General features: G+C 37.3%; 1 protein-coding gene across 1 annotated transcript; it reads left to right on the top strand.

The window, feature by feature from the left end:
• LOC138702756 (dorsal root ganglia homeobox protein) lies at positions 1-24,485 on the top strand. The gene is made up of 5 exons (XM_069830054.1): positions 1-286; positions 9,783-9,917; positions 16,073-16,184; positions 20,406-20,532; positions 24,046-24,485. The coding sequence occupies exons 1-5, from the start codon at positions 134-136 to the stop codon at positions 24,374-24,376; spliced, it is 858 nt and encodes a 285-aa protein (XP_069686155.1). The 5' UTR covers positions 1-133; the 3' UTR covers positions 24,377-24,485.
• Positions 24,486-24,732: the final 247 nt, after the last annotated feature.

A 24,732-nucleotide genomic window follows, 5' to 3' on the forward strand; every position in this document is an offset into this window, starting at 1 on the left:
CCCTAGGGATGCAGTTATTAATATCCGTCTCGCTATAATAACGTATCTAATCGAATTGGGCGCAAACATTGTTCGTCCCCTGGCGCCCCGCTATTGGTGGGCGTCCGACGCCTTCCCTTCACTCTGCCAATGGATGGGGTGTGTTGGGCGGGGCGAGACGCAACACCCTCGCGTACGGGGGCTGCGTCCCTTCACACCGACGCCGCAAGTTACCATGGCCGGGCCGTTCCTGTCTCCCCTTCCTGGAGACCTGCTCTCCGAGTACATGTTTGGACGCCGACGGCAGGTGAGCAACGCATGTGACAAGTTTTGAGCGGTGGCATTGTAAGCGCTAAGGGCATTAAATTTTAGTGCAAGAATATACAATACCGGTAGCTGTGATCTACGAATTAAGTAACGTACTTATGGCTATAAAATAAGAAAATATCTTACCCTGATAATAGTATTTGAGCTTTAATATTGCTAATCGAACTTTATAACTGTATGCATGAAAATATCTGTCGTGAAAAGAAAATATGACAACTCTACAATAGTAATATACGTTACAAGAGCGGTATGTTGACGTTTTCATGGTCGAGGAAAAGATTAAAAAAGCGAAACGTAGTTGAGCTTTTTTAATTTCCGAGAACATGAAAACAAACATACCGCTCGTGTATCGTACATTATTTTGTGCGAAGATGGTTTATTACATACCTGAAAGACGAATTTCTAATTAGTTGCAATGAAATCTCTACGTTGGTTTCTGTTTAATGACGCCAACTTCGGAACACCAAAATATCTTTCTTTAACATTGTTGCTGTAAAATGTTTTGTGTTTACTATACTCCAGCAGGCCGTCACATACGTCTGTCTTTTTTTTCCCCCAGTCTATAAATGCGAACTTAAAACAAACGGTAAGGTTATGTAATGATTTATTTTTCATTTTAATATTTTAACAATATTATTTATATAACATATTGCAGTAATAACATCGGCATCTGGAATCTCGTTGATTTTTTCACGGCTTCCTTAATGTTACTTGTATCAGGAATGCAATAAGTTTCGTGGAGTAGTAGACTTTACTTAATTTTTGCAAATATTTAAAAACAATAATTAACAGTGCAATTTAGGTGAAATTGCAGTGGTAAGTTTCCAATTTATAATTATTACTATGTTAAACGTCTCTAAAAATAATATGTTAAAAGCCTAAAGCAGCAAAATGAATGTCGCGCTTAAGCGGTAAGAAGAGGGAAATTGTTATGTGTGTTTTGGTTTCCGCACAAAACCAATCCGCGGAAAGTGTAAAATTCCACATTCAGTATTTCCAACCTAACACACATAACAATTTCCCTCTTCTTACCGCTTAAGAGACATATTAATTTTACTGCTTTAGGCTTTTAACATATTATTTTTAGAGACGTTCAACATAGTAATAATTATAAATTGGAAACTTACCACTGCAATTTCACCTAAATTGCACTGTTAATTATTGTTTTTAAATATTTGCAAAAATTCAGTAAAGTCTACTACTCCATTAAAGTTATTGCATTCGTGATACAAGTAACATTAAGGAAGCCGTGAAAAAATCAACAAGATTCCAGATGCCGATGTTATTACTACAATATGTTATATAAATAATATTGTTAAAATATTAAAATGAAAAATAAATCATTACATAACCTTACCGCTTGTTTTAAGTTCGCATTTATAGACTGGGGGGGGGGGGAGACAGACGTATATCACGGCCTGCTGGAGTATAGTAAACACAGAAAACATTTTAAAGCAACAATGTTGAAGATAGATATTTTTGTTTTGCTAATTTGCCGTCATTGAACAGAAACCAAGATGAAGATTTCATTGTAACTAATTAGAAATTCCTCTTTCAGGTATGTAATAAACGATATTCGCACAAAATAATGTACGATACACGAGCGGTATGTTTTCTTTCAATTCTCGGAAATTAAAAAAGCTCAACTACGTTTCGCTTTTTCAAACTTTTCCTCGAACATGAAAACTTCAACATACCGCTCTTGTAACGCATATTACTATATCCGATACACTTCAGTTTTCATTTGTTCTATTACTTCATTATCATATCTCTGTATGAATTTGTACATATTCTTTAGAGATATTTTATTCATCATCATAATTACCATTCTAAATGTATGACAGCTAAATGACCGGAGATCAATGCTGTCATTCAATATTGAATCACACTGTAACCAAATAAATGAATGAATAAATAAAAAATAAAAAATAAAATAAACGCATAATGAATGAATAAATAGATAAATAGATAGATAAATAAATAAATAGATAAATAAATAGATAAATAAATAAATAAATAGATAAATAAATAAATAGATAAATAAATAAATAGATAAATAGATAAATAAATAAATAGATAAATACATAAATAAATAAATAAATAAATAAATCTGTATCAATAATTTATTTCGGAAACTGGTACATTAAAATGTTGAAGACAAAAATATTTCTAACTAAAGCACATGTGAACTTTAACATGAGCTTGATTTCATCAATCAGCCCTAACAGAAAGTAGGGTCAGACTCCCATTTCAAATTTTAAAGAGATACGTCACTGACCCTATTTATTTTTTGTCTAGCGATTTGTAACCATCCATTGTTCTTAGAAATTTCATTTCTGAAGACTGTATTTTCCGTATGTGAAATTTCTTCATAGTCCAGGTATCTAATCGATATAATGACTTCGGAATTTACATGCTTCTGTACAATTTGATTTGTTATATTTTCTTGTTTTATTACGTAAAATTCTACGTACCGCAGATGCGTAGAATACAATTGACTGCAATTCGTAGCTAACTTTACTGTCCAAAGAACCCTGTAGATTTAGAAACGTCTGTCTGAGAATTTTAATGGATCATTGAAAATTTATTTCTGTATGATATTTCGGAAAAAAGTGACTTATTCACGCTATAAATCGACAATATAACAGTGCTCTTACCTAAGAGAAGTTAGTCCTACTTATTTTTACGCTGGGAAAGAACATACTGCTGCTTTATTTGAAGAGCCCAGTAAAAATAAAAGAAAACTATAAATCCTGCGCAACTTCATTTTCTTCAGGCTCTTTATGCAAAATCCTGCATGGGTTCTTTCTTTTTGAGCAACATTTTCCGATTCTTAAAGCCGAATATCTAAATGCAACATTATGTATGTATGTATTTATTCACACTGCAAATGGATAAATACCCGGTGGCAGTGGTAACTAATAACACACAATAATGACAATTAATAATAAATACAATTGATAATAATAATAATAATGATAATAATAATAATAATAATAATAATAATAATAATATCTTATGCTTTTCCAATTCACTGCGGGCTAAAGCAGGGAGATGCGCTGTCACCTTTACTTTTTAACTTCGCTCTAATATATGCCATTAGGAAAGTTCAGGATAACACAGAGGGTTTGGAATTGAACGGGTTACATCAGCTGCTTGTCTATGCCGATGACGTGAATATGTTAGGAGAAAATCCACAAACGATTAGGGAAAACGCGGAAATTCTACTTGAAGCAAGTAAAGCGATAGGGTTGGAAGTAATTCCCGAAAAGACTAAGTATATCATTATGTCACGTGATCAGAATATAGTACGATATGGAACTATAAAAGTTGGAGATTTATCCTTCGAAGAGGTGGAAAAATTCAAATATCTTGGAGCAACAGTAACAAATATGAATGACACTCGGGAGGAAAGTAAACGCAGAATAAATATGGGAAATGCGTGTTATTATTCGGTTGAGAAGCTTTTATCATCTAGTCTGCTGTCAAAAAATCTGAAAGTTAGAATTTATAAAACTTATATTACCGGTTGTTCTGTATGGTTGTGAAGCTTGGACTCTCACTTTGAGAGAGGAACAGAGATTAAGGGTGTTTGAGAATAAGGTTCTTAGGAAAATATTTGGGGCTAAGAGGGATGAAGTTACAGGAGAATGGAGAAAGTTACACAACGCAGAGCTGCACGCATTGTATACTTCACCTGACATAATTAGGAACATAAAATCTAGACGTTTGAGATGGGCAGGACATGTAGCACGTATGAGCGAATCCAGAAATGCATATAGAGTGTTAGTTGGGAGGCCGGAGGGGAAAAAGACCTTTAGGGAGGCCGAGACGTAGATGGGAAGATAATATTAAAATGGATTTGAGGGAGGTGGGATATGATGATAGAGACTGGATTAATCTTGCTCAGGATAGGGACCAATGGCGGGCTTATGTGAGGGCGACAATGAACCTCCGGGTTCCTCTCACAAGAGTAACCCCCTGACACCCGTGCTGACAATTCTGCAGTGCTTGGGAAAAGTGGCATAAGTCAGTTTCCACAAACAGTTTTTATTAATCTATTGACAACTTACGGAACATCTGCTCGCTTGGGAAAAGAGACATGAGTATTTCTCCCATTACAATAATTCATACAGAAGAAAATCAAATCGACATAAACCAGTGTGAAGACAGTTTTTTTCCTGCTCCTGTAAAATTAACATTTTTGACTTGTGCCACTATTCCCGATCACTACAGGATTATGTAACCAATTTGAATCATCCCAATGCTGCCTTAGATAAGCTGAAATCAAGTGTTCCATCTGTTTGCAAACCACACAGGTGAGGCTGACCGGTCTGTAATTTTTTGTATCTGAGCGAAACCGTGGCTTATAAATTGGCACGTCGACCTGGTTGGCGAGTTGGTATAGCGCTGGCCTTCTATGCCCAAGGTTGCGGGTTCGATCCCGGGCCAGGTCGATAGCATTTAAGTGCGCTTAAATGCGACAGGCTCATGTCAGTAGATTTACTGGCATGTAAAAGAACTCCTACGGGACAAAATTCCGGCACATCCGGCGACGCTGATATAACCTCTGCAGTTGCGAGCGTCGTTAAATAAAACATAACATTTTAACAACCAATTTGAATCATTCCAATGCTGCCTTAGATATGTTGAAATCAAGTGTTCCATCTGTTTGCAAACCACAGAGGTGAGGCTGACCGGTCTGTAATTTTTTGTATCTGAGCGAGACCCTGACTTATAAATTGGCACCACTCTTGCATCTTTCCAATCTCGCGGGACAGTAGGCCTACCATTGTTTATTGATATTTCAAATATACGAACTAGATAGGGAATCATGGCTTCCCCTCCCAATTTTAACATGTCTCCAGCGATACCATCAGGTCCTATATACTGATTTATGAGTTTTCAATTTAGAGATCCTTCTCCTTATGTCTTTAGGCTTAATAGAAAAGTGACCCGTATTTTCCACAGAAGCTAAGTTAGGTATTATTGCCCTCATCCCAAAAGCATTGGCATAATAGGAATTTAGTTTTTCTGCTTTTTCGGTGTCCTATACAATAAATTGATTGCGGTCATTTTTAGAGGGGGGACTCGAATAGTTTTCCTTACGTCGTCTCTTCCCATATTTATAAAATTCCCCCACCCGTTTTGCTCACCTTTGAAAAGTTTATTTAAGTAATTTTCCTGCGCTATCTTCTTCGCACTAAGCAGTTCTTTCGATAGTTGTGTGAACTTTGTTTGTTTTACAACGCTTTCCTTGCGCTGTCTGTAGGATTTCCTTAGTTTTCTTTTCAGTTTCCGTATGTATTTATTATAATATTCCGGATCGGGATTGTTTGATAAGCGTTTAACCGGGATTATACTCAGGAGAGAACGCCATTGGTCAATTGTACACAAATATTGTCGGACCATCGGATCTGTGCCCCCGTAAGATATGCGAACTGAACCCTAATTCCTTCTTAGCCTCGATAATTCATTTCTCTCCCTGCATTCCTATCTCTCTCTTTTCTATCTCTCTCCCTTTCTGTCCCCCACTACTCACAATTTTGAACCTTCTTGCGGGACAGTTTACAGTATTTGCACTTGCAGTCCAGTGTTGTCAATTCAACATGAACACTGTAGCACGGAGTGGCGAAAGAAATATTATTAAACAAGTACGTAATAACATTTTGCGGTGAAGAGAAACAAACAGGTCAATATCTGTTTCCTATAAATCAGGCAACGAAAAGAGCAGCTGCGATCACAGATGGGGCTTATTTTATTTCAATTGACTATGTATTAAAATCACTTACTTAACTGATACTAATAATACAACATTTTTATGTAATTTATATAGGCAGATCAGAGCGCCTAATGAAGAAAATTGGGAGAGAAGGGGGTCTGTGCGGGAGATGAAAAGCTAGAATCACCAGGGAAGAACAGACCAAGGGAACCTTTAATTCTTGTAGATGATATAAACCGATGTATTTTAAGACGAAAGATACAAGAATTTTATACCGTGCAGAAAAAGGTTCCGACATTGAAGAAATTACTGAAGGTTGCGAGAGAAGCAATAATTTCCAAGGTTGGAGAGAAACGCTACGGAAAGTGATTCGAGACATGGGATTTAGATTTAAAAATGATAGAAATACAAGATGTATTTTGATTGAAAGAAATGATATTGTAGCATGCAGGACCAGTTATTTATGACACCGTTTGACGGAAGTTTGGCAGCATCCCTATTCGGCAAGGTTCGTGGCTTGCTGTTTGACGTGGTGGGAGGAAAGCGGGTGGAATGGAGTGAGTACAGGCGTTAACTTTACCAAGAACGATAGCGCTGAAGGGGCACAGATCCGATGGCCCGACAATAACATCAGAATACGTAATATCGACTTTACATATCGTTATTGACATAAATATCGATATGCATAGCCGTTTCCGTTCTCGGTTTATTGTGAATAAAAAATCTTAACGTTCATGTCCTCCACTTTCCGTTCTTGGTTTGGTTCTCGTTCTCGGTTTATTGTGGACCGGCTTTAAAACCATGCTGGAGGAGACGATTTCAGTGAAAAAGAAATGGAAAAGTAAAGTAAAAAGACAGACTTTTGCGTCTGTGTATTACTGAAGCCCAATTGTCCAGACACAACGTCTCTGTTAGACAGTAGTAGAATGCACAAAGCTCTACTGCACATTTGTTTATAAGGCGGTGTAATCAAAAAGGACGAAGACATCCGAAAAAGACACATTCATTCCCAGCAAGATAGAGTACCTCCTCATTATCTTGGAAAATTACGAAAGCACCTAAACACCCATCTCCTAAGTTGAGGGGTGCCGATAGCATGACAACTCGTTCCCCGGACTTTACACCTCTGGATTTTTTGTAGCGTTTCGTTAAACTTTGATTGTATGTACCACCCTTACCTGCAAATGTCGCTTAGCTTAGAAATCGAATTACCGCAGCAGATGCAGACGTTATATACAATAGAAGTAATTTATTACAGTTATATGAACACTTTTTAATGATTAATCATTAAAAAGTGTTCATATAACTGTAATAAATTACTTCTATTTTATATACTGTAACTATCTCACTCATGAACACTGTTATATCTGACCTAACTTATGTAATTTAAAGATGCAGACGTGTCACCAGAGATGCTATGTCGAGTGTGGGAAGAAATTTACTAGAAGTTGAACGTCTGTCGCATTATCAATGGAAGTCGCATCGAACCATAAATGTAAGAGGTAAAGTTTGAAGTGTTTTGCAACATTGTGACACTATAAAACATTGTGTATGTCCTCTGAATAAATATTTTATCTTCTGAATAAATATTTGCATCTTTCAAATCTATAAAAACCTTTTCGATACACCCTGTAGATTAAGATCCGAGTGATACGAGATTAATACTACACCAGACCTCCTTTTGGAAAAATAACACTGGTAACATCCCAAATGCTGATTGGACTATATTCCTGGAGTCTTCTGATTAAATGATAAGATTTCATTTGTATTTTTAAAATATAGGACACAGCATTCTTACCTTTAGTTCCCTTTATTATTTTATTTTATTGGTTGATTTTTAGACGCTTTGTTAATGTAATGGACATCTAGCGTCGGAGTGAATTGAAGGTGATAATGCCAGCGAAATGAGTCCAGGGTTCAGCACCGAAAGTTATCCAGCATTTGCTCTTAATGGGTTGCTGGGGAAATCCCGAGAAAAACCTCAACCAGACGACTTGTTTCAACTAGGACTTGATCGTCATTACATATACAGGGTGTTTCCGGGCTAGTGCTACAAACTTTCAGGGATGATGGGGATGGGCACATGTATCAATTTGAGATAAGGAACCCTGGTCCGGAAATGACTGAGTCGAAAGTTACAAGCAAAAATAGTTGTGTGGAAATGAAATAATTTTATTCCTCTGTACACCTTATTTATGTGTATTTATCTGTACATCTTACACATACTGTATTCATCTGACGTTGTTTACGTTGTCTACTTACAGTATTCCATTCAGTGCGCTGTCTGAGGGATGGGGACAGGAAACTACACTAAAGCAATGCAGATAGCGTAATGTGTAACGGACATGGTCGGTCCTGATATGCACGTCTGTAGACAGCAGTGTATTGTACAAGTTGCAGTGTCCAGTCGATCAGTCCTAGTGAAACGGAGGAGTACACGAGAGCGGAATATGCAGACCTGATTTTCGAATACGGATGAGCCAATGGGAACAGTAGACAAGCTCACAGATTGTATCGGGACAAGTACACACGTAGGAGACATCCAGCCCATACCATCTTTCCACGACTGTTCCAAAGGTTAAGGGAAGGAGGACACGTGTTGCGAAATTATAATTCCATTTCGTTACAACTATTTTTGCTTATAACTTTCGACTCGGTCATTTCCGGACCAGGGTTTCTTATCTCGAATTGATACATGTGCCTTCCCCATCATCCCTGAAAGTTTGTAACACCAGCTCGGAAACACCCTGTATAATTTAATCACTCATCCCCCACTGTTAGAGATGAGCTTAAACGATATTTTCAAGTATCTGTGACAACACTGTGACTGTGACAATTAAATATCTGTGACTTTTATCGGTGATTTTGTCACACCGATATTTTATATCGATATGTAGCATGAATTACGCCGATATTTTGTCACACCGATAAAAATTAGCAGGAAATATTGAAGAGGAGTGAAATATGAATACGACTTCTCTATACACACCAGACATCAGTGATTTATATGGAAAAATCCAACAAAGAAATTATGTACATGTACCATTAACAAATAAATACTTACCTAACTGAACAGTAACATGTCAAAAGTTAACCTCGTGTACCAAGAGGTTATATTATAGATGTTGAACCAGTTGATCATTTTTAAATGTAGTTGGGTATGGAGAAATTGAGGTTATGTGATTATCCTAATCGTTTTAAAAATTGATCCTTTTTATTGTATATAATATAATGGATAAATTATTTTAAATCGAGCATTAACATTATAATATTGAGTCATAGAATAAAAATTAATGAAACATAAGTATTCGGAAAAACATTGGAAAACAATTACAAAACAAAACAGTTGTTCAGACAGGATTTTACACAAGAATAAGTACTGGTAACCAATGGTGTTATTATTTACATCGTGTAATAACTACATCATTTATAATAAGATGGAGAAACTACCGTCAGATTGCTGTTATTGTATCATGCGCACGCGCAAACCTACGACGTAGAGGAGAAAATATCAGTCACAGAGTACTGAATACGGAGCAGATTTCGATAGCGATATTTTGTCACAGATATTTCGCGTCATTAGTCACAGGTGTATCTGTGACAAAAAAATACCCGTGACAAAATATCGGTTTGTGAAATATCGGCCATCTCTACCCACTGTATTTTAATTCTCGTCTCAGATTTTGTTTAAAGTCTGACATCCGGTATTGCAAGAGATTGTCTGGTGTTGAATCTGTGTCTACGCTTGTTGCAGCGTCGAAATCGGACGACGTTCACGCCGCAGCAGCTTCAAGAGCTAGAGTCGCTCTTCCAGAAGACGCACTACCCTGACGTGTTCCTGCGAGAGGAAGTGGCGCTCCGAATCAACCTGTCCGAGGCGAGAGTCCAGGTAATGCTTCGCGACCACAATGTTGAAGAGTAATTAATGTGGAGACAGTTCTCTGCGAAATGAAATGAACATTGAACAACCATAAATGTACTTACTTACTTACAAATGGCTTTTAAGGAACCCGAAGGTTCATTGCCGCCCTCACATAAGCCCGCTATCGGTCCCTATCCTGAGCAAGATTAATCCAGTCTCTATCATCATATCCCACCTCCCTCAAATCCATTTTAATATTATTCTCCCATCTACGTCTCGGCCTCCCCAAAGGTCTTATTGTAGGGATTCGTAACAAGCTGTTTTTTTTACGGTGATGGGTTGTTAGCCCTTCGCCCAACCCCCAAGCTGGAGGACCACCCCTTATCGGCTGTCCACGACTGCTTATTCAATATATTCGCAGCTACCCTCCATATCTGGAGGCCGTCTCCTCTATCCGCAACCTGAGGACGCGCCATGCCGTGGTGATAGGAACCCACAATACATGGCATAAATATAGATCTACTCTACAAAACTGTTGAATAAGTTTGAAGAAGTTTGCTGCACGTAGACACTCAAAAGACGGCCGCTATTCCAGAACGGATTATGTTAGATATTTACTTAGTGGAAAAGCGATTGCTGTAGGCGAACTTGTCTTCAATTACTTCAATTTTCTTTGTCATTATCATCTTCATGTGCTACAATGTATTATCACTATTCATAATCTATTGTATCTTTAAAATAATTGGACCTAAGTCAATCAACAATGTTTGTTCAGAGTTTTAATGATTATTAGATATTCATAAGAAACAAGTCATGTAGGTAGCAATCTATCACCTAACACAGACGTCTCCAAAAGCGTACTCACGAGTAAGCCCCTGAACAGAACCGAAGCCAGTACGTAATGAGCGCGCTCCGCCTCACCCATCCCCATCTGTACTGTATACTCTATTTTATTTCAAGGAGTGCATTTCGGTGGCTCCTTTGAACACCCACTTACAGATTTATGACTTCCTACACAAACACCTCTGACAATTCCATCCTGTCCCCTCGTCCTAACATTGCACATTTGCCACAATCCTGGTGACCCTCGAAATGAGACTGACGGGATTCTTGGAATTCGGAAAAGATGCAGCAACTCTGCCTCCACGTGGATTTGACGGGAGACTGTCAATTCTTTTGAACGAGGGTTGTGATTGGTTACTGACAGGAGAAGACAAGATTTCCGTCACAGTAAGGAAGACATTTATTTATGACAAACAATTAGTAGGGGGCAGTATAAGGTCTGTCGTCAAAGTCCTTTCTATGAAACTGCACTCCATGAAAAAAAAAAGATTATGCTCAATGTTTATGCGCAAACGAAGAGCAGTGGTGGACTGTCATTATCATTGTGTTGGTCGGAATGTTTGACCGTTTCATAATGTCTTCCAATCATGGACGTAGTACATTCAAGGATGAAGAGATTTTTTTGTGTTAGTGGGAAGAATATGAAATGCTTAAATTGTTCGAAAATTCTTAACAGTGTGTTAAAATTCAACATGCGACGTCACTACTCGACTCTTCACAAAGAATATCATACAATAAAATTACAGGTATGCTGGACATGTGAAAATAATTTATTTTGGGACGTCTGTGTAACTGTTGGTTATACATAATAATCAGTATATTATAATATGTTTACACTCAGTTTCGCATGATATACTTATAGTTTTTCGTTTCATTTTATGTGAAATACATACAAATACTTTTATAAATTTGAAACAAGAAAATACAAACACAAATCACACACGTATCCTCAGTCTGAAACAAAAAACCTCTTGCTAGCTATGTTCTAGCTTGGTATATTGGAAAATCAATGAAGCCCTTTACAGAATGAGCATTTGTAAAATCGTGCATACAGGACGTTACTAAAATACTGTTTCCAGAACAACAAAGTTTAAGAATATTAAAATGTCTCCAAACACAGTTCAGAGAATGATTTGCAAGTTTGCAAATGTAATTGAATCTGAAGTCGAAGCCACAATTAACCAGTTTGTAGCTTACTAACTTGCATTGGACGAAAGCACAGATAGAAATGACAAAGCCAATTTCATCCGAGGAGTTAATGAACATTTTACTCTGTCTGAATGCCTTCTAGATGTAATTACTCTGGAGGAAAATACAACTGAAGAAGATGTTTTCCAGGTACTGAAAGACACCATGGTACAGAAGAAGTTGAATTTGCAATGGCTTGTGTCAATAGCAACACATAGGGCTCCAACCATGATTGGTAAACGGACAGGATTGGTGGGCAGGCTAAACAAATGATTGAATGATCAGGGAGCGCCTGTAAATGTAACATATTTGCATTGTTTAATTCATCAGGATGCACTGTAGAGTAAAGTTGTAAATATGAAATTGGTGATGGATGTGATCGTACGAACGGTCAACACAATTTATGGTTCCTTCCTAAAACATCCCAAATTTCGTAAGCTGTTAGAGTAATTGGGTCTAAGAGAAGAATATGGAGATTAGGTAATTTTTATTATGCATATGCTTTACTGTATAATATTGTTTTAGTATATCTACATTGTTCATTGCAACTAATGGTTCCCTTTAATTTACAAGGAAAGAAAATTCAGGAGCTGGAAGATGAACTGTTTGTTACTGATTTAACATTTCTTGTTGATATTTCGGAACATTTCAACAATTTGAATTGTCATCTGCAAGGCACAATCAGAATATAATCGACATTTACAATCGTGTTACATCTTTTGTGGCAATGCTAGATGTTTCGAAAGTGCAGCTTATGCGAAATGAATTATTCCATTTTCCATGTTTGCATTCGCTCACGAATATTTCCCAATAAAAAGTAGAAACTTCATAGTATGTCATAATAATATACAAACGTATGATCTTTCTTATCCCTTTGATGTTATTATTTGTAAACATAAGCAGAGCGTTGCCGCGATTCCCCACTGACCGCTCCCATCTGCTGAGGTACGAGTCTCTTCCCCTTCTCTAGCCTTACACTGTGTACGGCGGGCAGCATCGAAAGCACGAATGACGATACGCTTTTTGGAGACCTCTGACCTAACACAACAAAAGACGAATACTAAACATGAACCACATGTTTAGTCATTGTGTAATATAAGTAAATATATAGCTCCCTCAGAATGAAGTAGATATATAGAGGATGGTCGAAAAATATTGAGACAAAGTTCGGGAGATTATTCCTGGTCCTATGAACATACGTCCGAAAATGGACAGATAACCCACAATAGAGAATTTACGATGAAAAAAAAGAGTATCTCTTGCCGTGTCAGTAGATACTAAATGTATCTCCCATGGATCTCAATGCAAGCATTCACGCGTCGCATCGTGGATTTATGCGCATTTTCTAATATTCCGGCCTTTATTCGAACAGTAACTCATTATAGGTAGCAAGCACATGTTCCAGTTAGTATATCAAGAAGCGGCTTTGCGTGCAAGACACTTTTCAGATCCCCTCACAAATAAAAACCAAAAGGATTTATGTCTGGCAACCGTGCGGGCCATGTGACAGGACCTCCTCGACCGATCCATCTTTCAGGGAAGGTTTGTTCACATGCTAGCGAACAATAACAAGAAGTGGGCTGGAGATCAATCTTGTATCAGTCACGTGTCCCATTGTATTGCCAGTGGAACAGACACTCAAAATATTCTGTAAAAAAGGTTTCACTGATACAATCGCTGATATAAACTGACGTAAATAACAGCATTGCCATCTATATTGGAACAAATACATTTCCGAACGAAGTTCATAGAGCCAGTTATTAAATCCAGAAGTTATTTTGGAACCACTCTGTATATAGACATATTATGTTGTACAGGGACATCATTTTATTTTTACTTCAATTTTTATTGTACCTGAGTTTTTTAATGTACTTCACTCTCACCCCCCCCTACTAGTAAACTTCCAATCGTCCTCCCCACAGAACCAAGGCCGCGTATGCAGTCAAAGTAAGCAGTACTGAGTTAGTGAGTATAGTACGTTCCAGAAATATGTTCGCGTTTTCCATTGAAGAAAGAGCTTTCAATTTTGAATCATATTTTCGCACAGGTACTGTCGTCCGTTTGCCTATGTTGATTCCCGGCTTCCCCACCCGCTTCTGTTCGCCCCTCTGTAAAGGCTAGTGGCTGGGCTGTCCTAGCTCTTTTCGGAAAACATTAATTTCTGTTAGGAATTGGACATCTACGTAATATTATATAACTGTTTGAAGTAACTTAAATAAAAGGGCCTCGTTATGTAGTTAATTGTCACGTGATCCCCCCCTTCTGCGACCTGCGACAAAACCACTTGGACGGACAGTAGATAGCATGTCTGAGTAATTTTATCTTTTCGGATCGGGCAGAAGTGAAGATTGAATTTACAGTACGTAAGGTACTCTTTTATAGAGTAGGTACGGAATTATTTCAACATGAGTTACTAGTAAGAAGGACGAAACTGGTAATTGGAATTAGGTACAATAGTCTATAGTGCGATAATATGCATAAAAGAACTGGAGTTTTTATCAAAATGAACGGCCACCATTTAAATATCCATATTATGATTATTTGAGAGAGGAACATAGGTTAAGGGTGGTTGAGAATAAGGTGCTTAGGAAAATATTTGGGGCTAAGCGGGATGAAGTTACAGGAGAATGGAGAAAGTTACACAACACAGAACTGCACACATTGTATTCTTCACCTGACATAATTAGGAACTTGAAATCCAGACGTTTGAGATGGGCAGGGCATGTAGCACGTATGGGCGAATCCAGAAATGCATATAGAGTGTTAGTTGGGAGACCGGAGGGAAAAAGACCTTTAGGGAGGCCGAGACGTAGATGGGAGGATAATATTAAAATGGATTTGAGGGAGGTGGGATATGATGATAGAGACTGGCTTAATCTTGCACAGGATAGGGACCGATGGCGGGCTTATGTGAGGGCGGCAATGAACCTTCGGGTTCCTTAAAAGCCATTTGTAAGTAAGTAAGTAAGTAAGTATTATGATTATTTTTCAATTTAACTTAATTTTCTGTAATGTACGCTAATGTGCTGTAGACAGTATAATATACACTGCATAATGAATACGTCCGCATGGACAGCTCAGTTCGTGAGTAAAAACACTCATTGTTAATATATATGTATATATATATATATATATATATATATATATATATATAAATTCTAAATTATAGACATTTCCTCAAAGAATTTGAGTGACCACAAGGGTCCTGAATAGAATACACATGTACAATATAATGTGATGTGATACATTAAAGAAAAAAGAAAGTTAATTGCTTAAGGCAAATATAAATGGATTAATTGAAATAGAGATGATGATGTAGTATTTGAAGAGAATCCTTGATAATATTTATAAGAATAGACATTACATAATCAAAAGGAATGTGAAGTTCCTTAAGATAATTCCATGTGAATTTTGTAATAGAACCTCTACTGCCAAACAGCAAACCAATGACGGACCATTGTTTAAGAGGGACGTTGTACTTTTGAGAAAGATAAGGCAGACAAGGTTCATATATGGACTTCTTCTCAATATCAACTTCGGTGGCCTGATTTAGGTTTCTTTCGAAACGGATAGTAGGGTCAAGAACAAGAGCCCGTTTTAAACGTCCGTTGATAGCAATAATGTCTGCCCGTCTAAAAGAACCATCTGATGATACACAATGTACTTCCTCATGAATCTCCCAATTTAAAGTTTTTAACGATGTCGCCAAAGCATGTCGTACACGATGATGTCCAGCATTGATATTTGACTATTGTACTATATTTTGATTAAAGAAAAACCCAATTAAAATTATCAAACTCAAAATCGCGATATTTCCTAGTTTACGTAAATGGATGAACTACTTTTCTTCCCTTCTATACCTAGTAAAGTGATCTGTTTGTATTTTATGCCAGTGTCATCGAAGTCATGGAAGGGGGTAGCAAACTGTGTTTCCGGTTTCAACCGTTAATCCAAAGGTGTAGCCAGGTTAATATTAGAAATGTTAGTAAAAATAAAATGATGTCCCTGTATAGCTATACTAGCATGGTTTTGAAGTCTGAAGCTTTATCACGCAAAGTACAATGAACCATTACTTTTAGAAATGAATAGTAGATAAATGTAGGAGAAAGTCTCCATAGTTTGTAGGTAGTTGTAAATGTCTCTGCCAACAGGTGTGGTTCCAGAACAGGCGTGCGAAGTGGAGGAAGCAAGCTCGACTGCAGCTGCTGCAGGACGCTTGGAGGATGCGCTGCCTAGGATTGGGCACTCCGCCCCTGCTGCTCGGTGGGTTTTGTAAGCCATGAGATTACAATGTAGAAGGGCTACAGTCGAGCCGTTCTTATTTCCGGCAGCAAATCACACGACAGCTTCTGGTCAGCTGACACGCTGCTTCACTGGCAGTGGTTGTCGTCAAGGTTATGCAGACGACATACCGCTTCCCGCTCACGGTGGATGTTACTGCGTTGTCAAGTCTACCCTTGTACTCTTAACGAAGTTTTAGCACATGTCTAGTCTTAAACATCGAAAGAAAAATTATTTCCTACGATAAATAATTAGTAATGTATGAATACATAATATTATATATTATTGTTATTGTTAATCCTAGCATCCCAGGACACAGAAGACTTACCATGTTGTTATAATTGGTTTTTCCAACCATTTGAAGTAACGATTTTCGTAAATACAGAAACATCATACAACAAATTTTGATGCGGAAATAATGCCTATTCATATCTCACTCCAACACCTACTATACAGAATAGATAAATTTCAAAATGCTGTCATTCTCTCTGATTCTAAAGCAGCATTATATGCAATAAATTCATATAGAATGATGTCAATCCAAATTAAAGAATGTCACAAAATGATCCAACAACTTCAAAAACTACAGAAAAGAATTCAATTGCAATGGATACCTGCACATTGCGGAATTGCTGGAAATGAAACTACTGACTCTCTTGCCAAACAAGGATCCAATTTAATTCAGAATACAAATACAAGCCTACCTCTTACATCAATCAAAAGACTATTTAAAAATAAATATAAAATCAAGCAAAACCAAGCACTATGTACCAAAGCCAAAGATAAAAAAGGAGCATTTTAATAAAAAAAACAGAAATTATTCCAGAAATCCCACGTAAATCTGCAGTAGCAAAATTCAGACTGCTTACAGAACACGATTATTTGGCCAAACACTTGAATAAAATAGGAATTTACACAAATCCAAATTGCCCTCTATGCAACAAAGGAGAAGAAATGACTGAAGATCATCTCATAACCTGTGAAGTTCTACCTGATGGATCCACCACAGAAAAATATTGGAGAGCAAGAACGCTAATGGCTTTGTTGCCAAAGCCCGGCATTAGATAACAACAACAACATATTAGAAATTACTAAAATGGGAGAAGGCTGTAAAATATAATAAATAAACATTTTTTATGTGAATAACTAAAACCACACAACCTGTAAATTAAGTAAAATATGTTGGTATTAAAAGTTTTGTCATGATAAGTCATTGCTACATAAAAAATTACACGAAGAACCTTGCCTACCGGTATTATTCAATTTAGGGGTGCTACGCTTAGATCGCTACAGTCATTGTTGGTACCTGCCGCCGCCATAGTTTTCAGTTTTTATTCTTCTTTGCCGGATTGTCCGCACTTCTCTGTCGTTATTTGAGAAACTGTGCACTTGTTCAAATCACATGCATCAGCTGTTTTTTGCACCACTTGCATTAAAGGCAATAAACTACCCTTATTTTCACGTTCATTTTCGAAATTATCTCTAACGCTAATAATCATTTCTCTGCTTTGCGAATTGATGGCCTTCCAACTCCTCCGTGGCATTGTGATGCTGAAAACTGAGCGATAACACCGCACTAACAACAATAACACTGCACTACCGACTGATTGTTCGACAACCAGCTATTAAAACTGCGTTCGCTCACTATTGGCTTGACAGAGATTTAGCAACACCGGTATTGCCTACCTTCGTCGAGCCAAAAATCGAGAAGGCGTGGCCACGCCGGAAATAAGAACGGCTCGACTGTAGCTTGCTGAACTAAGTGTTATATCCAATGCATTTTGTCTATTTCACTAGCTTAGCAACAAATTTAAGTAGCTATTCTCGCCACTTCCCCACTTCTCGGACTGTTAAAGAGTAAAGGCTGGTTCACAATAAACCGGAAACGAGAATCGGAACGGAAACGCAAAAGGTAAAATTGTTAAAATGTACAGTATACATTTAAATGTGAGCATTCACAATTAACGAAAAGCTTGCCGGAGCCCGAGATCGGGAACGGAGAGTTGGCCAAGTTTCAACTTTGGCGTTCACGTTTCCGATCACAGCCCACTAGATTCATTCTATTGCCATGTAAAAGCTATTTTGTCGTATATTTTGTAGCAAGAAGACCGTGACATAACCTATGCATTATTTTGTTCTGTGCTGTGCATCATGGAGCAAGTTTTATTTGATGAGATTCTAATATTGAAATCCTCACATTTACGATAAGCGGCGTGCCTCGTATAAAGATGAGAAAATGAAGGAGAATACGTGGCTTTCAATAGCTGCATCTTTGAACACCGATCGGAAGCGAATCAATTACTGTATTGGTTGTATTACACACTACATATTCACGCTTCAATTCAATAACTACTGTTGTGTTCATTTTTGGTCTATTACAAATGTTTCTTCTCTAATTATTTTATGTTATGGTAGACTTAAAATAGGTTGTGATAATAAAGATGCATGGGCATATTTGTATTACCGTACCTAATGAAATGTTTCAGTTGAAATTTCGAAGTTGGTTAACCTGTGTTTATGTTGGCTGCCTTGTACTCATGAGAGAACGCCATTGGTCAATTATACACAAATAACATCAGAATGCGTAATATCGACTTTACATATCGTTATTGACATACATATCGATATATGCATCGTCGTATACATTCTCGGTTTATTGTGAATCAAAAATTTTCATATTCACGTCCTCTGCTTCTCGTTTTCATTCTGGTTCTCGTTCCCGGTTTGTTGTGAACCAGCCTTAACTCTGTAGTGCACGGAAACATTCCGTGATTATAAACTGCTATAATTTTGTAACTATGCATATTACGAAATTCATACCAGTCCATTAGAAAGAACGACTCGAATTTCACGGGATATGTAATTGTAATGTGGCGGAAAACAATAGAAGGCACCATGAGAAAAGAAACGCTGTTCCCGCTTTTTGCTTATCGTTGTGGCATTATTAGATAGAAGCAAATTGTGTTAAATGGTGTGAATGTTTACATTACTCAGGCCCAATTGTATAAAACTCCCTGACTAAAGATCAACTTTGATCGAAGATCGAAAAGTGAACCGGGTTCAGACACTTCTTCTATTGTATAAAACTTTTCTGCGATCAAAGTACCTTGGTTCAAATGCAATCTAAGTTCACGTGAAAAGGATTTGGCAACATCGCATAAACAGATGAAATACTTGATGCGCGGACCATGTTACACAGGTTTGTTCAGTGTTGCCAATCTAGCGATTTTAACTCTTTTTCAACAACAATTTCTTTTAACTTTTATATTGCTTAAATAGGGATTTAGTGACCATTTTAGCACACCATAGTGACAAAATTTAATCTTTCTTTGTTGATAATGAGAAATCTAGCGACTTTACAATTACTTTTTGGCAACTTTCCGTACACTCTATTGGAGACACTGGTTTTTTGTGCAATGTAAATAATGGCGGACAATAAGAAGAAGGTTGACTGTTCTCCGAGTTGTTATCATGTTATGGTGTTTGATACTGCTAAACATAATAAAGCTTTATAAAACGACAATTTTCGTTTAGTAATACAGTTAATTGAAAATTTATGAATGTACCTATCATATCCATTAATAATTAATGGTTGTTATAAACATAATATAATAATAGGTTATGTTATTTGATACTGCTGAACACGATAGAGCCTTATAAAATATAAGATTGTGTATTAAGGCAAGAAATTGAAAGAAATATATAAATATATATATATATATATATATATATATATATATATATAAATGTACCAATCATATCTATTAATATTAATAATAATGGATATTTTGTTTGCACAATCTGTCACTCGTATATTTCAAACAGAAAAGAAATAACTGAACTTGGATCATCTATTTTAATCGGAGAAATTTCTTCAGTCAAAGTTGACTTTAGTTTGAGAGAAATTAATCTCAGATTAGACTTTATACACACAAAATTCCAAGTTCAGCTGAAACAAGGATCAATTTAACCTCTGATCTAAGATTAAATGGTTTATACTATCGGGCCTCAGTGTTTACTCAGTGTAAATTGTGGATAACAGATAAGGTTTGGAATTGAACGGGTAACATCAGCCTTGCGGTTGACGTGAATACGTTAGGAGAAGTTTGAGCAAATCCGAACAAAATAAATGTTGGTAGTACTTCGAATTTTTCTCAGTAACGGTTCTTGTAGAGTGAAATGTTATTATGTCACGTGTTGCAGGCAGAGCAACGCATCCAGGACTTCCCCAGCAGGAACCCGATTCCGCTTCGCAGGGTTTGAAATTGTCCGCGGGCTGCAGTGACAGCCCAGGTTCCATCTGCAGGGAGAGCTTCAGGATGATTCACGGGTAACTTGACCGCTGTGACCGCAGGTGTAATTTACTGTGGCTGTGGCTATGAATTCCACGCGGATTTCTCTTTTCTTCTCAGAGAACATCTCGGCATTTACATCAACATCTCTTTCTCTGAAAATCCATAATACACGCAACATTTCGGAAGTATGACGAAAAAATAAAGTGTGATAAAGTAATGTGATGATGTTAAGCATACGAATTATCTCTTCCTTCCTTTTCATTTGAAGGACTAGTCTGGAGTCTGCTCCCGCTTCACATATTGTACGAGTATATTTACGATGATTCTTGATTATTTTCATCTATGCTGCTGGATTTGTTTTAGGATAACTTTATGTAACAAAACATTAACCTTGTCATATACGAATACTTAGTGCTGGCATCAATTTTAGGCAGAGATTTTTAAAATCATACTTATTTCCTCCGTGAAATATGTTGTTGGTGTTTGTTGTTGTTGTTTTCTAATGCCAGGCGTTTGACAATAAAGTCATTTGACCTCTTGCACTCCAATATTTTTCAAAGATATTATCATGGTCAGCCACTGAAGCACAGATTTCGAGGTGTTCCGAATCCATTTCTTGGTTTGAGTTGCACAATGGGCAGTTAAGGGACTGATATATTCCAATTCTATGCAGGTGTTTGGCCAAACAATCATGGCCTGTTGCCAATCTAAATGCAGCTACAGACGATTTTCGTGGTAAATCGGGAATTAACTGTGGATTTTGATGCAGAGAGTTCCATTTTTTCCCTTGGGATTGTGTTATCAAATTTTGTTTGTTGAAGTCTAAGTATGTAGATTTAATAAATCTCTTCACAGAGTAATACGTAGATTTAGTAACAGGTCTGTAAGTAGCAGCGCTGCCCTTCTTTGCTAAAGCATCCGCATTCTCGTTTCCCTGGATTCCACTTCCGTGAAATATTCCTCGTAGAATTTTACGGAGATGATCTACTGGGAAATCAATACTTCGCAGTATATTTAATTGCAAACTCAAACGGTGATGTCATAATTGTGAATTTTGGATAAAGTCTACAGAATCAACCGTAAGTAATGTCATTAATTTCAAGGGGTTATTCTTTGAGATATTTCAAACAAAACACTTTAGTACAATTTCGCTCGTTTTTGTTTCCTTTTCCAGAAAAAAATGGTTTATATGAAACATTTCATAGCGTGTTCTGGGAAAGCCATAGATTTAACTCCCATTATATTCAGTCAATTTAAGAGAGCAATGTATTATGATCATAAATAATTAAAAAAAAATAGTTTTGTCCTTTAAATGTGCAGAAATTTGATCCGAACAAATGTAATGTTTCGCTTTGCAAAGCAGTTTTAAATGTAACGCAAAAATTCAGTAGAATCACTTTCCATATATGCTACGTGTATATGTGACCAGACTATCACGTGAATTGAATTCTAAAATATTTCATGTCTTAAATTTCGAAGTTGGTTAATCTGTGTTTGTGTTGGCTGGCTTGTAACCTACTCATGAGAGAATGTAATTTGTTAGGCTAAGTATACACGAGAGTGCTGCATTGGAGTTAAATTGCTCGCTTGAACTCGGTCGAGTGTCGCACCCTCGAGTGAGATACGATCGGTCGTGATACGCTCGTAATAAATAGAAGTACAGTACAAAGTCATCTCACCGACATGTCTTGTCTTGTATGGAAGGCGACAGATAAGATACACATATGTTTTGCTCACACGCTAAAAACAAGGCTTTATTTTCTGCGTTTATGACAAACGTTTAATGGAATGTACCAAAATAGGAACATGAAGTTATAAATAAAATAGTATGAAAAACTTCGATATAGGCTACAGTTATTATTGCTAATTGATAATTATTCAATATTTGATTTACCACATACATAATATGATAGGCCCATACATAGTGTTCCGCCTATATACTGCGAAATTGTAGAAACGTTTTACAAAATATTATTGATATAGCAGTAAATTAATAGTACAGAGATAACGTCACAGAAAATATAATAAAACAAATAATCATGCTGCACAACTGTTACAGACGCAAAGATTGATACACTAATTATTAGAGATTATTATTATTATTATTATTATTATTATTATTATTATTATTATTATTATTATTATTCTCGTGACCAGAATATTGTACGAAATGGAAATATAAAAATTGGAGATTTATCCTTCGAAGAGGTGGAAAAATTCAAATATCTTGGAGCAACAGTAACAAATATAAATGACACTCGGGACGAAATCAAACGCAGAATAAATATGGGAAATGCGTGTTATTATTCGGTTGAGAAGCTCTTATCATCCAGTCTGCTGTCCAAAAATCTGAAAGTTAGAATTTATAAAACAGTTATATTTCCGGTTGTTCTGTATGGTTGTGAAACTTGGACTCTCACTCTGAGAGAGGAACATAGGTTCAGGGTGTTTGAGAATAAGGTGCTTAGGAAAATATTTGGGGCTAAGCGGGATGAAGTTACAGGAGAATGGAGAAAGTTACACAACACAGAACTGCACGCATTGTATTCTTCACCTGACATAATTAGGAACATTAAATCCAGACGTTTGAGATGGGCAGGGCATGTAGCACGTATGGGCGAATCCAGAAATGCATATAGAGTGTTAGTTGGGAGACCGGAGGGAAAAAGACCTTTAGGGAGGCCGAGACGTAGATGGGAGGATAATATTAAAATGGATTTGAGGGAGGTGGGATATGATGATAGAGACTGGATTAATCTTGCACAGGATAGGGACCGCTGGCGGGCTTATGTGAGGGCGGCAATGAACCTTCGGGTTCCTTAAAAGCCATTTGTAAGTAAGTAAGTATTATTATTATTACTACTACTACTACTAGAAAACTTGATACGGTTCTTACATTATCGTGATTGTGTTCTCCGTTTATAATAATTACATTTACATCCAATAACATCTATCAGATGTGGCAAAAACAAAATCACTCCTGTGTGGGGAAAAAAAAAAGAAAAGAAAGAAACATTTACCTACAACATTTATATTACATTTTAAAGCAAGTTTTGTAGTTGTACTATGGAGAGGTTAGTTAAACAATGTAAAGTTTTGAAATGATAAACATCTATGACGTTACTACACAGTTCATCACTGTAACAAGAACGAATGTCTAACGCTCGGCTTATACCGTTCGAGGATTTATCGTTCCTGACAATTTTACCCATCATGCATGTGCGCCACCTATCGGATTATGCTATGAACTACTTGGCGCTCGAGCGAAAACGTCCGATGCAGACCTCTGGTATACACAAATAACTTCCTAATGTGTAATATCGACTTTACATATCGTTATTCACATACATATCGATATGCATAGCCGTTTCCGTTCTCGTTTATTGTGAATAAAAAATCTTCACGTTCACGTTCTTCGTTTCTCGTTCTCGTTCTCGTTCCCGGTTTATTGTGGACCAGTCTTTACAGAGATAAGGTATTGTGAAGTCGGGTCAATAATTTTGGGACATGCTGAATAATATATACTTGAGTGTTACCGTCTGTTGCAGACTTCAGCTGTGCGATAAGCAGCATCCGCCGACCGTGGCCACGCAGTTCGGGCCCTCCGTGGCGGGCAAGCTGTGTTCGTGCACCGTCACGGGTCTGGCGCCACGGCCGCCCTCCGACATGACGTCAACAGCGTCAGCGTCCAGCGTCGGCGACCGCAGCATGAGCCCCGCTTCCCCCGCCACCAGCAACCCTGGCAGTCCCTCAGGTGGCGGAGACTCCACGCATGGCGTCTCGACGCCCGAAGACCTGCGCGGACCCTCGCATTCGACGTCGGCTACCAGCACCGAGTCCTCTTTGGACAGAGACGGCAAGAGCAGTGCCGATACCTAGATCTAGGCTAGCTCTAGAATTCAGAATTGTTCGTTTTAGGGGTGAAATTCTTTATACCCCGTTTACTTTCTTCGATTTAATTTTCTGAACGACTTTTACCAAGCGGAAATTGAGGCATTATGGCTAGAGCTCGGACTTTTAGGTGCCAAAAATTCGGGAAAATATTTATTTTTATGTACTAAAAATTAGAGAAAATACAGGGCTACTATTAAAGACCTTTCCGGTTTCGAACACATATAATTTACGTTATATGAATTAGAGGTGCATGAAAATAGCACCAATGGAAAGAGAAGCTGAAAAAGCTTACAAGCAAACGTTCTTATGGGGGCAGATAAAAAATTTAAAATTTTTTCTTG

This window comes from Periplaneta americana, chromosome 7 (assembly GCF_040183065.1).
Source record: "Periplaneta americana isolate PAMFEO1 chromosome 7, P.americana_PAMFEO1_priV1, whole genome shotgun sequence".
Taxonomy (NCBI): Eukaryota; Metazoa; Arthropoda; class Insecta; order Blattodea; family Blattidae; genus Periplaneta; species Periplaneta americana.